General features: G+C 48.7%; 1 protein-coding gene across 1 annotated transcript in view; it reads right to left on the bottom strand.

The window, feature by feature from the left end:
• The window catches only part of RNF17 (ring finger protein 17), a 1,983,649-nt gene that overhangs the window by 752,356 nt on the left and 1,216,274 nt on the right, over window positions 1–15,019 (bottom strand). Inside the window, exons 24-25 of the mRNA XM_069202301.1 lie at window positions 14,587–14,796; window positions 7,823–7,973 (exon numbers count right to left, since the gene is read on the bottom strand). Of these exons, the coding sequence (XP_069058402.1) occupies window positions 7,823–7,973; window positions 14,587–14,796 (361 nt within the window). The remainder of the gene's footprint in view (window positions 1–7,822; window positions 7,974–14,586; window positions 14,797–15,019) is intronic.

The raw sequence follows: 15,019 nt of genomic DNA on the forward strand, positions 1-15,019 counted from the left end.
AAGCCTCTTCACAATCCTCATTTGGGTACAAGGGTAAAAACTTTGATCCCAAAAAGGACTGGTGTCGTAGCTGTAATCAGCAGGGACACCAAACTGGAGACAAGGCATGTCCCAAGAAAGGTTCCACTTCTACTACTACTCCAGTTAGCTCTGGAATAGCCAGTCTCCAAGTGGGATCAACAGTGTGCCCAGAACAAATCAGGGCCCACACTGAAGCTACATTAGTCTCTGAGGGTGGGGTGGACTTCGCCACACTAGCTGCCTGGTCCCCTAATATGCATAAATACAGGCAGCAACTCTTTATTAAAGGGACTAGTGTAGAAGCCCTGAGGGATACAGGTTCCAGTGTCACAATGGTGACAGACAAACTGTTTTCCCCAGGATAATACCTGACTGGACAAACTTATCCAGTCACCAACGCTGACAATCAGACTAAAGTACATCCCATGGATATGGTAAATTTAGAATGGGAGGGTCACTGGCCTGAAACAGGTGGTAGTCTCCTCTGCTATCCCAGTAGACTATTTGTTTGGAAATGACCTTGAGTCCTCAGCATGGGATGAGGTAGAACTCAAAACCCATGCAGCTATGCTGGGTATCCCTGAACTGGTGTGTGTCAAGACAAGGGCACGGTGCAAGGCTCAGGGTGAAAAAGAGGTGTTGGAGTCTGGAATAATGACCCAACCCTCCAAGAGAAAAGTAAAGAAGACAACCCAGCTTCAACACAACAAAAGAAAAAGAACCTCTCTTCTCAGGAAGAAGTTAAATCCCCTGAGAGAACTGAGCATATGGAGTTGGAACCTTATCACGTTGAACTCTTGGGCCCAGGGGGGACCCACAAGGGTACAGCTGTGTAAGGGGCAAGAAACCTGTCCCTCTCTTGAAGGCCTTAGGCAGCAAGCAGCTGAGGAAACAAAAGGGAATGTCAGTGGAACCCACAGGGTCTATTGGGAAGATGGACTCCTTTACACTGAGGCAAGAGATCCCCCAAACCTGGTGCCACTAGGAGAGTGGTAGTGCCTCAGGAGTTTAGGGAGTTCATTCTGACCTTCGCCCAAGACATTCCACTTGCTGGGCATTTGGGACAAACTAAGACTTGGGAGAGGTTAGTCAACCATTTATATTGGCCCAACAAGTCCCAGAAAGTGAAGGAGTTTTGTGCCTCCTGTGCCACCTGTCAAGCCAGTGGTAAGACAGGTGGCCATCCAAAGGCCCCCCTCATTCCACTTCCAGTGGTGGGGGACCCCTTTGAAAGAGTGGGAGTGGACATAGTGGGTCCACTTGAACCTCCCACAGCCTCCGGGAATCAGTATATCCTAGTAGTAGTGGATCATGCTACTAGGTACCCTGAAGCAATTCCCCTTAGGTCCACTACTGCCCCTGCAGAAGCCAAAGCACTCATTGGTATCTTTACCAGAGTCAGATTTCCTAAGGAGGTGGGTTCTGACAGAGGTACCAACTTCATGTCAGCATTCCTTAAACACATGTGGAATGAGTGTGGGGTGACTTACAAATTCACCACACCAAACCATCCACAAACCAATGGTCTTGTTGAAAGGTTTAACAAGACATTGAAGGGCATGATCATGGGGTTCCCTGAAAAGCTCAAAAGGAGATGGGCTGTCCTCTTGCCATGTCTTATTTTCGCCTACAGAGACGTGCCTCAGAAGGGAGTGGGGTTTTCCCCCTTTGAAATTCTGTTTGGCCATCCTGTTAGGGGACCAATAGCACTTGTGAAAGAAGGCTGGGAGAGACCTCTTCATGAGCCTAAGCAAGATATAGTGGACTATGTACTAGGCCTACGTTCCAGGATGGCAGAGTACATGGAAAAGGCAAGCAAAAACTTTGAGGCCAGCAAACAGCTCCAGAAGATGTGGTATGACCAAAAGGTTGCTATGGTTGAATTTCAGCCAGGGCAGAAAGTCTGGGTTCTGGAGCCTGTGGCTCCCAGGGCACTTCAGGACAGATGGAGGGACCCTTACCCAGTGCTAGAGAGAAAGAGTCAGGTCACCTACCTGGTAGACCGAGGGACTAGCAGGACCCCCAAAAGGGTGATCCATGTGAACCGCCTCAAACTCTTTCATGACAGGGCAGATGTAAACATGTTAATGGTTACAGATGAGGACCAGGAAGCTGAGAGTGAACCTCTCCCTGATCTCCTCTCCTCTGACCCTAAAGATGGCACAGTAGATGGAGTGGTCTACTCAGACACCCTCTCTGGCCAACAGTAAGCCGACTGCAGTAAAGTCCTACAACAGTTTGCTGAGCTCTTTTCCCTAACCCCTGGTCAGACACACCTGTGTACCCATTATGTGGACACAGGAGACCGCATGCCTGTCAAAAACAAAATTTTTAGACAGTCTGACCAAGTTAAGGAAAGCATCCAAGTGGAGGTCCACAAGATGCTTGAGTTGGGAGTCATTGAGCACTCTGACAGCCCCTGGGCTAGCCCAGTGGTCTTAGTCCCCAAACCTCACACAAAGGATGCAAGAGAGAGATGAGGTTCTGTGTGGACTACAGAGGGCTGAATTCTGTCACTAAGACAGATGCTCATCCCATCCCAAGAGCAGATGAGTTGATTGTCAAATTGGGTGCTGCCAGATACTTAAGTACCTTTGACTTGACTTAGCAGGGTACTGGCAAATAAAAATGGCACCAGGAGCAAAAGAGAAAACAGCATTCTCCACACCTGATGGGCACTATCAGTTTACTGTGCTGTCCTTTGGCTTAAAGAATGCCCCTGCCACATTCCAAAGGTTGGGGAATCAAGTCCTTGCTGGCTTGGAGTCCTTTAGTGCAGCTTATCTTGATGATATTGCGGTCTTTAGCTCCAGCTGGCAGGATCACCTGGTCCATCTGAAGAAGGTTTTGCAGGCCCTGCAAGCAGCTGGCCTCTCTATCAAGACATCTAAATTTCAGATAGGGCAGGGTACTGTGGTTTACTTGGGACACCTTATAGGTGGAGGCCAAGTTCAGCCACTCCAACCCAAGATCCAGACTATTCTGGACTGGGTAGCTCCAAAAACCCACACTCAAGTCTGGTTACTATAGGAGGTTTGTGAAGGGATATGGATCAATAGTGACACCCCTCACAGAACTTACCTCTAAGAAAATGGCCAAGAAAGTAAACTGGACTGTAGAATGCCAACAGGCCTTTGACACCCTGAAACAAGGTATGTGCACAGCACCATTTCTCAAAGATCCAGATTACTCCAAGCAGTTCATTGTGCAGACTGATGCCTCTGAACATGGGATAGGAGCAGTCCTGTCCCAAACCAATGATGATGGCCTTGACCAACCTGTTGCTTTCATTTGCAGGAGGTTACTCCCCAGGGAGCAGCGTTGGAGTGCCATTGAGAGGAAGGCCTTTGCTGTTGTCTGGTCCCTGAAGAAGCTGAGACCATACCTCTTTGGTACTCACTTTGTAGTTCAGACTGACCACAGACTTCTCAGATGGCTAATGCAAATGAAAGGTGAAAATCCTAAACTGTTGAGGTGGTCCGTATCCCTACAGGGAATGGACTTTATAGTGGAACACAGACCTGGGACTGCCCATGCCAATGCTGATGGCCTTTCCAGGTTCTTCCACTTAGAAAATGAAGACTCGCTTGGGAAAGGTTAGTCTCATCCTCTTTCGTTTGGGGGGAGGAGGGGTTGTTTAAGGAAATGCCTCCTTGCATGGTTACCCCCTGACTTTTTGCCTTTGCTGATGCTAAGTTATGACTTTTAAGTGTGCTGGGACCCTGCTAACCAGGCCCTGGCACCAGTGTTCTTTCCCTAAACTGTACCTTTGTCTCCACAATTGGCACAACCCTGGCACTCATTTAAGTCCCTTGTAACTGGTACCCCTGGTACCAAGGGCCCTGATGCCAGGGAAGGTCTCTAAGGGCTGCAGCATGTCTTATGCCACCCTAGAGACCCCTCACTCAGCACATGCACACTGCTTCACAGCTTGTGTGTGCTGGTGGGGAGAAAATGACTGTCGACATGGCACTCCCCTCAGAGTGCCATGCCAACCTCACACTGCCTGTGGCATAGGTAAGTCACCCCTCTAGCAGGCCTTACAGACCTAAGGCAGGGTGCACTATACCACAGACGAGGGCACAAGTGCATGAGCACTATGCACCTACAGTGTCTAAGCAAAACCTTAGACATTGTAAGTGCAGGGTAGCCATAAGAGTATATGGTCTGGGAGTTTGTCAAACACGAACTCCACAGCACCATAATGGCTGCACTGAAAACTGGGAAGTTTGGTATCAAACTTCTCAGCACAATAAATGCACACTGATGCCAGTGTGCAATTTATTGTAAAATACACCCATAGGGCATCTACAATAGACAAATATTATTTTCTTAATTTATTTTAGAACCACAATATTTAGAATTCAAGTAAATACATAAATTGTAAGGTACTTCACACTGCTAAGTATGGAACTTTGAATTTGCAGGAATCTGATTTCCTGGGTTCAGGGTGGCCCCTAAATACTGAATTTAGGGGGGTGTTTAGGTCTGCGGGGTAGTAGCCAATGGCTTCTGTCCTTGAGGGTCATTACACTCTCTTTGTACCCCCTCTCTGTGTCCCTAATCCTATTGAGGGGAATCCTCCAAAACAAGATGGAAGATTTCCTAAGGCAGGGGTCACCTCAGCTCAGGACACCTTTTGGGGCTGTCCTGGCTGGAGGGTGACTCCTCCTTATTTTTCTCATTATCTCCTCCGGACTTGCCGCCAAAAGTGGGGGCTGTGTCCGGGGGGGGCGGGCATCTGCACTAGCTGGAGTGCCCTGGGGCCTTGTAACACGAAGCATGAGCCTTTGAGGCTGACTGCTAGGTGTTACAGTTACTGCAGGTGGGAGGTGTGAAGATCCTCCACCCAGTGCAGGCTTTGTTTCTGACCTCAGAAAGAACAAAGGCTCTCAACCAATAGGGTCAGAAACTCATCTCAGTGGCAGGCTTGCACAGACCAGTCAGTCCTGCACTGAAGGATTGGGTAAAATACAGGGGGCATCTCTAAGATGCCCTCTGTGTGCATTTTTTAATAAATCCAGCTCTGGCATCAGTGTGGGTTTATTATTCTGAGAAGTTTGATACCAAACTTCCCAGTGTTCAGTGTAGCCATTATGTAACTGTGGAGGTCGCTTTGACAAACTCCCAGACCATATATTTAATATAGCCACACTGTACTTACAATGTCTAAGAATGGACTTAGGGCTTTAAGGCCTGCTAGAGGGGTGACTTACCTATGCCACAGGCAGTATTGTGTGTGCATGGCATCCTGAGGGGTGTGCCATGTCGACTTTGCCTTTTTCCTTCCACTAACATACACACTCTCCAATGGCAGTGTGCATGTGTTACACACTCTACAGCCCTTAGGGACCTTCCCTGGTCACAGGGCCCTTGGTACCAATGATACCTTTTACAAGGGACCTATATGTGTGCCAGAGGTGTGCCAATTGTGGAAACAATGGTACATTTTTAGTGAAACAACACTGGTGCTGGGGCCTGGTTGGCAGGATCCCAGCATATTCTCAAGTCAAGTCAGCATCAATATCAGGCACAAAGTGGGGAGTACCTGCAAAAGGGAGCCATTTTCCTACACATGGCAATTTGGAGGTCTTGGATGCTGTGTGCAATGGAACTCTTTGGAGGTGGAGGTATGTCTTCTTCTGGGAGCCTTGCAGGACGACGAGGGCGCTCTGGTGGGAGGTCCACGGTGTTCCTAAAGTCCCTTAACTGGGGCTTCCTCCTGGTCCAGTTGCAGCTCTGGGGGGGGAGTGCTTTTTTTGTTACTGTCTGACGTGCACTGACCATTAACTGGGGTATTGGCACAACTCGGCCACGTCTCATCCGGGCTGTTGTTATGTCGTCTGGTCTGGCTGTGATTTCCGGTTGCGGAGATATTGTCCGGTCAGTGAAGTGAACCTCATTGGTTTGCTGGCTCATTGCAGGTTTCTTTGGTTTCTTCAGTGGTGCCTCCACTCAGGAGAGAGACTTAGGCTATTTGCCGTGTCTAGAGGTCCTCTGGGTCTTTTGAGGTCGGTCCAGTGGTCAGCTCCTCGCCAGTGTCCAATAAGACACTTACCCTTGGGTGCCTACTCCCACTACAGTGACCCCTCCCAGTGGGAATGGTCACTACCCTAAACCTCATCGGCTATTTTCCTGCCATCCAACATGGACGAAAAATAAATGGAGGGTCCACTTCACCTGCAAGCCCCTAGGGGAGGTGCATGTTCAGTGAGACCCCTCCTCCTACCCTTTGTGTGGTTCCCCACCTTTGCTCCGCCAAAAGTGGGGGTTGACAAAGGGGGAAGCCATCTTCTGCTAGTAGCAGGCCCGGGGGTTCGAGTTTCAAGGGCAGTAGCCCTTTGAAGCTCACCGCCATGGTGTTGCACATTCCTGAGGGAGTGTTAGCTCCTCCACCCAGGAATGGCATTGTCTTACAAACCAGAGAGTCCGGGCTCTTCCCTAGGTTTGTATATTGGCCATCTGGAAGTGGCATGCAGGATGGAACCTGTCAGCAACCATGCCAGTTAGCTTAGATTTTGCAGGGGGCACCTCTAAGGTGACCCCTAGTACATTTCGGGACAAATCCAATACTGGTACCAGTTTGGATTCATCATTCTGAGTTGTTTGATACCAAACAACCCAGGGTGCAGAGTGGCCATCATGTAACTGGGGGACTCGTGCTTGACCAGTGTCCAGCACATGTGTTTAAAATGGTTGCTGTGTTCACTCACTATGTCCCTGGTTTGGCAAGGACATAGTGGGGGCATATTGCTCATGCAACTATGCCCTCACATATAGTATGGCGCACCCTGCCTTAGGGCTGAAAGGCTTGCCAGAGGGGTGACTTACCCATAACATATGCAGTGTAAGGTGGGCAGGGCACACGGAGAGTGTGCAATGTTGAATTGGTCTTTTTAGGTTTGCCCCAGAACACACAGCCTGCAACGCCAGTGCTGAGTGCCTCAGGGTGCAATGCCCTATAGGGTGGCACCATCATTGCTATTGCTGCCTTTAGGGGCCTACTCCTAATATCCCATGTCCTGGGTACTGGTGGACCCATTTACTGAGGACTTACAGTGACATTTAAGAGTGTATCCTGTTGTGCCAAGCATCACAACAGATTTGGGGAAAGAGCTTTGGCCCAGGGAACCTGGTTAGAAGGGACTCTGGCCACTACAAAATCTAGGACACATCAACATCAGGCAAAAAGAGGGGGGGGGGGGGGCGCTAACCAAGCAAAAAGAGGCTTCTTCTCACAGTAACCTTTTAGCGCTACTGACTTCCAAGCACTATTTTTGGTCTATTCTTTAAAAAATCATATCTCAACTTCTGATTGGCCTTTTGTCTTTTTGTTTTATCATAAAAATATAACCTATTTGTTTTACCCTGTGTAGAGTACTTTTTGAAATTTTTTCATTGTGTTATTGTGTGCGTGGTGCAGAAATACTTTACACATTAGCTCTTTAAGTAAGTCTGACTGCTCTGTGCAAAGCTACCAGGGTGTGAGAACAGGTTATCTATAAGTGTGTATCTAGCTAACAAGAGTGGTGGTTCTTGCTTGTACAGGGTGCATACTACGACAACCAAAAACCCTAGATCTAATAATCACACAGAGAACTCTATAATAAAAAAATGAATCCAGTACACTTGTTAATTGCCAGTAGGAGCAAACAGGGTATTACTGATAAATGTAACGGTAGTGGAAACAAGAAAGAAATTTGAACTTATGATAGATACAAAAGGACTAAGTATAGAAACATTTTAGCTATACAGTTACACAAATGGTCGGGTACTCTGGGCAGAAGTAATATCAATATACCTTCACATGTGTTTCAGAAATAACTTGCTTTACTTGTCCTCTGCGCCACTGTTTGAGGACGGGCAGCTCAACAGCACAATACATATCAATGTACCACTTAATTTCCTCTGGTTTGGATGTACCATAAACATCAGACAACTCATCCTGCAAACTAAATATAAAAAAAGAATCAATATGAACTTAGTGTATTATCAAACAAAAATATACATTTTGTAATTTGAAGATATGTACAAGTTACTCACCTTTGGTAACAAAATATCTGGTAGAGACATATTCTAGTTGCAGATTCCTTACCTTAGAATTTTCCCCCAGGCATCAGACTGGATCCAGAGATTTTTTCTTCGAGCGATACCCTTGCGCGTCGGTAGGGGGCGTCGGTTGACTCCGCAGGCGTCGTGGTCGCTGTGATGACGTCGGGAGTAGTACGTAAACGCCACCCTTGCGCAGTGACGTCAGTTTCTTTTAACGACTTTCCACGCCAGAGCGCAGAGCCGCTAAGAACAGTGATATTGGTGCGCCAGAGCTAAGGTCCTGAAAGGGGGGAATCCCTGTCCCTAGAAATCAGTTCGCAAGTGGGGAGGAGGGGTGGGCAGTAAGGAATCTGCAACTAGAATATGTCTTTACCAGATATTTCGTTACCGAAGGTAAGTAACTTCTACATCTGATAGAGACTTCTTGTTGCAGATTCCTTACCTTAGAATAGATACCCAAGCAATGCCATCCTCGGTGGTGGGCTGCGAACTAAGATCATACTAGAAAGTCCTGCAGGACCGAACAACCTAAGTAGCCGCCAAAACGGACCGGACTGTCCAGGCAGTAATGCTTAGCAAACATGTGCAGAGTCGCCCACGTAGCTGCCTGACAGATATCCAGGACAGGAACTCTGCGTGCTAGCGCAGTGGATGCAGCAGAGGCCCTGGTAGAATGAGCCCGCAAGCCGTCAGAAAGTTGCTTTTTCGCCAAAGCGTAGTACATTTTGATGCAAAGAAGCACCAATCGTGAGATGGCACGTTTCAGCACCACCTTCCCTTTCTTCGCACCCACATATCCAACAAAGACTTGATCGTCCATCCGGAAGTCTTTAGTACGATTGAGATAGAACGCCAACGCTCTTTTTTGGTCCAGACTGCGGAGTCTCTCCTCCTCATGGGAAGGAAGTGGGGGTGCGTAGAAGGTAGGCAAAGTAATGGGCTGGCCTACATGAAACGGTGTAACCACCTTAGGAAGGAAGGAAGCCCTAGTGCGTAACACCACTTTGTTGGGGTGCACGGACAAGTATGGAGGCTTTGAAGAAAGGGCCTGAAGCTCACTCACCCTGCGAGCAGAGGTGATGGCGATGAGAAAGACAGTTTTGAATGTGAGGAGCTGTTAGGGACAATTATGCATAGGCTCAAAGGGGGTACACATCAAGTAAGTAAGCACAAGATTAAGATCCCACTGAGGCATGATGAAGAGAGTGGGAGGAAATATGTGGGTGAGCCCCTTTAGGAACCTACTCACAAGAGGAGATTTAAAGAGTGAGGGCTGATCAGGAAGCCTAAGAAAGGTGGAAATGTCAGACAGATACCCCTTAAGGGTGCCCAATGCAGAGCCCTGCTGGGCTAAGGAAAGAATGAATAGAAGAACCTCTGATAGAGGGGCAGATAGGGGGTCAACAGATTTGTTGGTGCACCATGCCACAAATTTATTCCAACAACAGGCGTATACAGTTTTAGTCCAGGGACGCCTGGCTGCCAAGATAACATTGCAGACTTCGGGTGGAAGGGCAAATGCCGTCAACTGTTGCTGCTCAATCTCCACGCATGAAGGCGGAGGTTGGACAGGTTTGGGTGGAGGACCGTCCCCTGATGCTGCGACAGAAGATCCGCCCGAAGAGGCAGTCTGAGTGGAGGATAGATGGGCATGCTCAATAGCTCTGGATACCACACTCTTCGAGCCCAGTCAGGAGCCACCAAGATAACTTGGGCCCGGTCGCTCTTGATTTTCTTGAGAACTCTGGGCAGAATAGGAATAGGTGAGAAGGCGTAAAGGAGGCCGGAGTTCCACTCAAGATGAAAAGCGCCTCAGAGCGAGTGCCATCTTGGAACTCCAATGTGCAAAATAGCTGACATTGCACGTTCTCTGCGGAGGCGAACAGATCTAACCAAGGCTCACCCCACTTGAGAAAGAGACCTTGCACCACCTCCGGATGGAGGCGCCATTCGTGATCGACAGTGCGTCGCCGCTGAGTTTGTCTGCTCTGGCGCTGAGAGAGCCCACCAGATGTTGAACCATCAGGGTAATGTCCTGATGTTCCAGCCATGTCCAGAGGCGTAGGGCCTCCTGAGAAAGGGTCCAGGACCATACCCCACCTTGTTTGTTGGAGTACCACATGGCGGTAGTGTTGTCCGTGAACACCTGCACTACTTTCCCTGTGAGAGAGGGAAGGAATGCTTTTAACGCAAGTCTGATTGCTCGGAGCTCCAGCAAATTTATGTGGAGTCCCGACCTCTGATCTCCACCTCTCCCATGTGGCCGCCCCAACCCAGAAGTGACGCATCTGTCACTATAAAGAGATCTGGGTGTGGAAGGGAGAGGGATCTGCCAGTGACCCAATTGGGATTAGTAAGCCACCACTGCAGGTCTTTTGCAGTCCTCTCCAAGATCTGGACCATGTCGGAGAGATTCCCCTGATGCTGCACCCACTGGAACTTCAAGTCCCACTGCAGAGCCTGCTTATGCCACCTGGCATGTGTTACTAGCAGGATGCAGGAGGCCAAGAGGCCCAGGAGCCTCAGAGTCTGTCTCACCGAATCCCAAAACCAAGGCTGAAAGATCGGATTCATAACCTGAATGTCTTGGACTCGCTTTTGGGGAGGATAAGCCAGAAACTGCACTGTTTCCAGAACTGCTCCAATGAAAGGGAGCATCTGAGAGGGAGTCAGGTGTGACTTTGGCACATTGATAGTGAACCCCAGCTTGTGCAGGAGGTTCGCCGTAGTCTGGAGGTGTGAGACCACTGTCTGGGGCGAAGGCGCCTTCAACAGCCAGTCGTCTAGGTAGGGGAAGACTGAGACCCCTAACCTGCGCAGATGAGCTGCAAGCACCGCCATCACTTTCGTGAACACCCAAGGGGCACTGGTAAGGCCAAAAGGGAGCACGGTAAATTAAAAGTGCCCGTGAACTACCACGAATCGTAGGTAACGTCGGTGGGCAGCAGGATGGGGATGTGGAAATAAGTGTCCTGCAAGTCCAACGCTACCATCCAGTCTCCTGGGTCTAAGGCAGACAGAACCTGAGCCACGGTGAGCATTTTGAACTTCTTCTTGAGGAAGTAGTTCAGATCCTGAAGATCTAGGATAGGGCGCAAGCCTTTGTCCTTCTTTGTTATCAGAAAGTAGTGGGAATATCAACCACAACCTACTTCTGGCAGAGGGACCCTTTCTATAGCTCCCTTGGCCAAGAGATCCGCGACTTCCTGGCGGAGAAGCACCAAATGATCCTCCGAAAGGGGATGGAAGGATGGTGGCATGTGTGGTGGTGCAGATTTGAAAGGGAGGGAGTAGCTCTTCTGAATTATTTGCAAAACCCACCCGTCCGTGGTTATATGTTCCTAGTGGGGCAGGTGATGGCGGATTCTGCCACCTACTGGGCGGGAGTGAGGGGACGGACTAGGAAGGTTGGGAAGTTGCTGAGGGGGCAGAGGTGGACTGGACAGACCTCTGGTTCCCTGTCCCACGACCACGTGGGATTCCGTGCCCCCGGCCACGCATAGGCTGTCCAGCGTGTATGGCCCGGTGGCTGGGTTGAGGACGCGACAAGGCGCCCCCTTCCGTGTCCACAAAAGGACGAAAAGCGGACTGTGGGGGCGTGTGGCGGCAGAAAGGCCAAGGAACCGAGCCGCAGACCGGGATTCCGTGAACCTCTCCAAGGCCGAGTCCGCTTTGTCTCCGAAGACACGGGTGCCATCAAAGGGCATGTCCATGAGTGACTGTTAGACATCCCCCGAGAAGGCAGAAGTATGTAATCAGTCGTGGCACCGTAAGGCCACTGTCGTTGCAACCGATCTGCCCAGAGAGTCCGTCGTATCCAGCCCACAACGCATCGTGAACTTTGTCGCGTCTCTCCCATCTTTGACTGCTTGGAAGTTGATAGCACGGGCCTCCTCCGGTATCTGCAGCAGGACTTGCGCAACTGTATCCCACAGTGAGTGGGAATAACGGCCCAAAAGGCATGCGGGTGTTCACGGACCGCAGCGCGAGGCTGGAGGAGGAAAATAACTTCCTACCAAATTGTTCCAGCCTTTTGGATTCCCTATCCGGGGGTGCGGAAGGGAACGCACCAGAAGAAGAGGACGCCTGGATAACAAAACTCTCAGGCGTAGGATGTTGGGACAGGAACTTCGGGTCGTTTGGCGCAGGCCGATGGCGCCGAGCAACAGTCCTGTTCACAGGAGCCCCTGTGTTGGGTTTGGACCATGTACCCAAAAGGACGTCAGTAAGGGCTTCATTAATTGGGAGAAGGGGTTCAGACGTAGAAGCCGCATGCTGAAGCACCTCCGTCAGGAGATTAGACCTGACTTCGACAGTAGGTAGCTCAAGGCCAAGGACCTCAGCCGCCCTAATAACCACCATACCATAGCGCGGATAGGAGGAGACAGCGTGCCCAGTCCATAGAAGGGTCTTCCTGGTATTCATAAGGGTCCAGGGACCCCTCCAATTCCTCACTGTATTCGTACGCATAGGAAAATGGGTCAGAATCCGACCTCTGAAGAATAGGGCCCACAGAAGCCAATGGCGGCGTTAGCTGATGCCGTTCTGACTCAGAGTCGTCAGGAATGAGAATCGGGTCGACGTCGATAGTGGGCACTACCGACGTCGTGAGCGTCGCTAAATGACCTTGCGCTGGGGAAGGTCTAGACTGTGCGACCTGCGTCGGTGCAGATCTGTGCATGGATCCGGAGGCAACCTCGGTGGCCGGGGTCGAAGCCGCCGGCGTGGAACCTGAAGGCCCCTCAGCCAGGCCCACTGGGCCCAAAGGTGGCATATTGGGGTCGGCACGCCCAAAGATGAGGTGCATGGCCTCGTAGAACTCCTTGAGTTGAGCGGGGGTCGCTCCGGCAAACTCGAGGAAGCGTGGAGTCGACCCAGACGAAGGCCTAGTTCATCGACGCTCGTCCTGCGTCGCGTCGGACGAGCAATGGGGTGAAGTCGGAGAGCGATGGGACTTCTTCTTCTTCTTACCTTGATCCGAAGATTTTGAAGACGACGAGTGGTGATGGCTCCGCGACTGATTTTGAGACTTTCCTCTTGAGCGAGATCGGGATCTACGCGGAGTCGAGTGCCGGGCCGCCATCAGCTTTAGGGACCGCTCCCTCAAAGCCTTCAGATGCATTGCCCGGCACTCGGAGCACGACTTCGGATCGTGGTCGCGCTCGAGGCACCACAGGCAGACACGATGAGGGTCCGTCACTGACATCATGCTGTAGCAGTCCTCGCACGGCTTGAACCCGGTCTTCGGGGACATCCTCGATGCACCAAAGGTCGCACCAAAAAAGTCGACAAAACGGTCGAATTCGGCCAAAAAATAGCCGAGGGTAGCTCTCTCTCGGATCAGCGCGTGGCGCGGAAAGAAAAGAACTGACGTCACTGAGCGAGGGCGGCATCTATGTACTACTCCGACGTCATCACGGCGACCACGACGCCTACGATGCCTGTGGAGTCGACAGACGCCACCTACCGACACACAGGGGTATTGCTCGAAGAAAAAAATCTCCGGATCTAGTCTGACGTCTGGGGGAAAATTCTAAGGTAAGGAATCTGCAACTAGAAGTCTCTATCAGATATATATGTATATACACACACACACACACAAATATATATACATATATATTCACTTGCGACAACAATGGTATATTTCTCACAGATTTCATTCTAGGATCACTTTACAGAAAAAAAGAAAATAAGGCCACTAGACCTAAAAATTGATGTTTATTTCACTGCAGTACTTAACCCACTTCTGTTCTGGTTATGGATAAACACCATTATTTCAAATTATTTATTATACATGTAAAAACAGAAAGATAAACCATAAATGCGGATCAGATGAGTGCAATATGCTATTTAGTACCATAGTCGAGAGTGGCGAAGTATACCATCCCTCACTTGAGGCTTCACCTCTTACAAGGCATGGCTCCTCCTCACACTGACTTATAGTAATAAATATATTTCATTATGAGTATCTGCGTGTGTGTGTGTAGATATAAGTACATTTAAGTAGATTTATGCCTGGCTGTGAAAATAAATATGGTCAAATAACACATTATGTAGAGGAACTTTACTGATAACCACAAACTCACATTTCCGGCTTGAATGCTGCTGTTAAATAAAAATGATAAGATTTGTTACTTGATTAAATTTTACAGTGTTCTCTTTCTGCATCTCAAATGTATTAGAGCATTAGGTCAACAGTAGCAATCTTCATATAAGATTTTTTAATGAATCACTTACAGTGTAAATTAGTTAATTTGACGCACCTCTATCCTATAAGGATATCCGGAAAATCAAGCATGGATTGGGTAGCCCTTGGCATAAACAAAATCAGCTATGTAAGTATGTCATCTAAACGTTGACTTCAGGGTCTCTTATTCGTTTTTCAATTAAGTTTAATAAAAATAAATACACAAAGGAATTACAGTGACACAGAACTAGTTACACTAACATTACATGAATAATTCAAAATGTAAAACACTTAAATATGTCATGAATACATGCTTCAATGGTTACCGTTTCAGTTGATTTTCTGAGGACAACCAATGCACAAATATCTTGTTGGCAGATTCCACATGACTAACGCGTACTGGCAACTCTTCTCTGATTTTAAGAGACGACAAGTCCTTACTGTCTTCAAGGAGCATACTTCCACATGGTGAATTACATAACATAGTTTCTAATGCCGGATCCCAAATTTCATCAACATTTTTGGCGGATGAATCACTTAAAGACAAAATGACATAAAACAATCCATATTGTGTAATACTAAAACTGTACTGCAGTAGTATGAACTGGCTTTTTACATATGACAATCAAAATTGAAGCATTACTTTCCTTAATCTTTATTAGACTGTTTCTATATACCTACTAAAATAGTTAGGGAATATTTAACTTGATAGCATAAATCCTCTACCCCACTTCTTTACTTAGCGTCTGAGTATCCCTG

Source organism: Pleurodeles waltl, chromosome 8 (genome assembly GCF_031143425.1).
Source record: "Pleurodeles waltl isolate 20211129_DDA chromosome 8, aPleWal1.hap1.20221129, whole genome shotgun sequence".
Classification (NCBI taxonomy): domain Eukaryota; kingdom Metazoa; phylum Chordata; class Amphibia; order Caudata; family Salamandridae; genus Pleurodeles; species Pleurodeles waltl.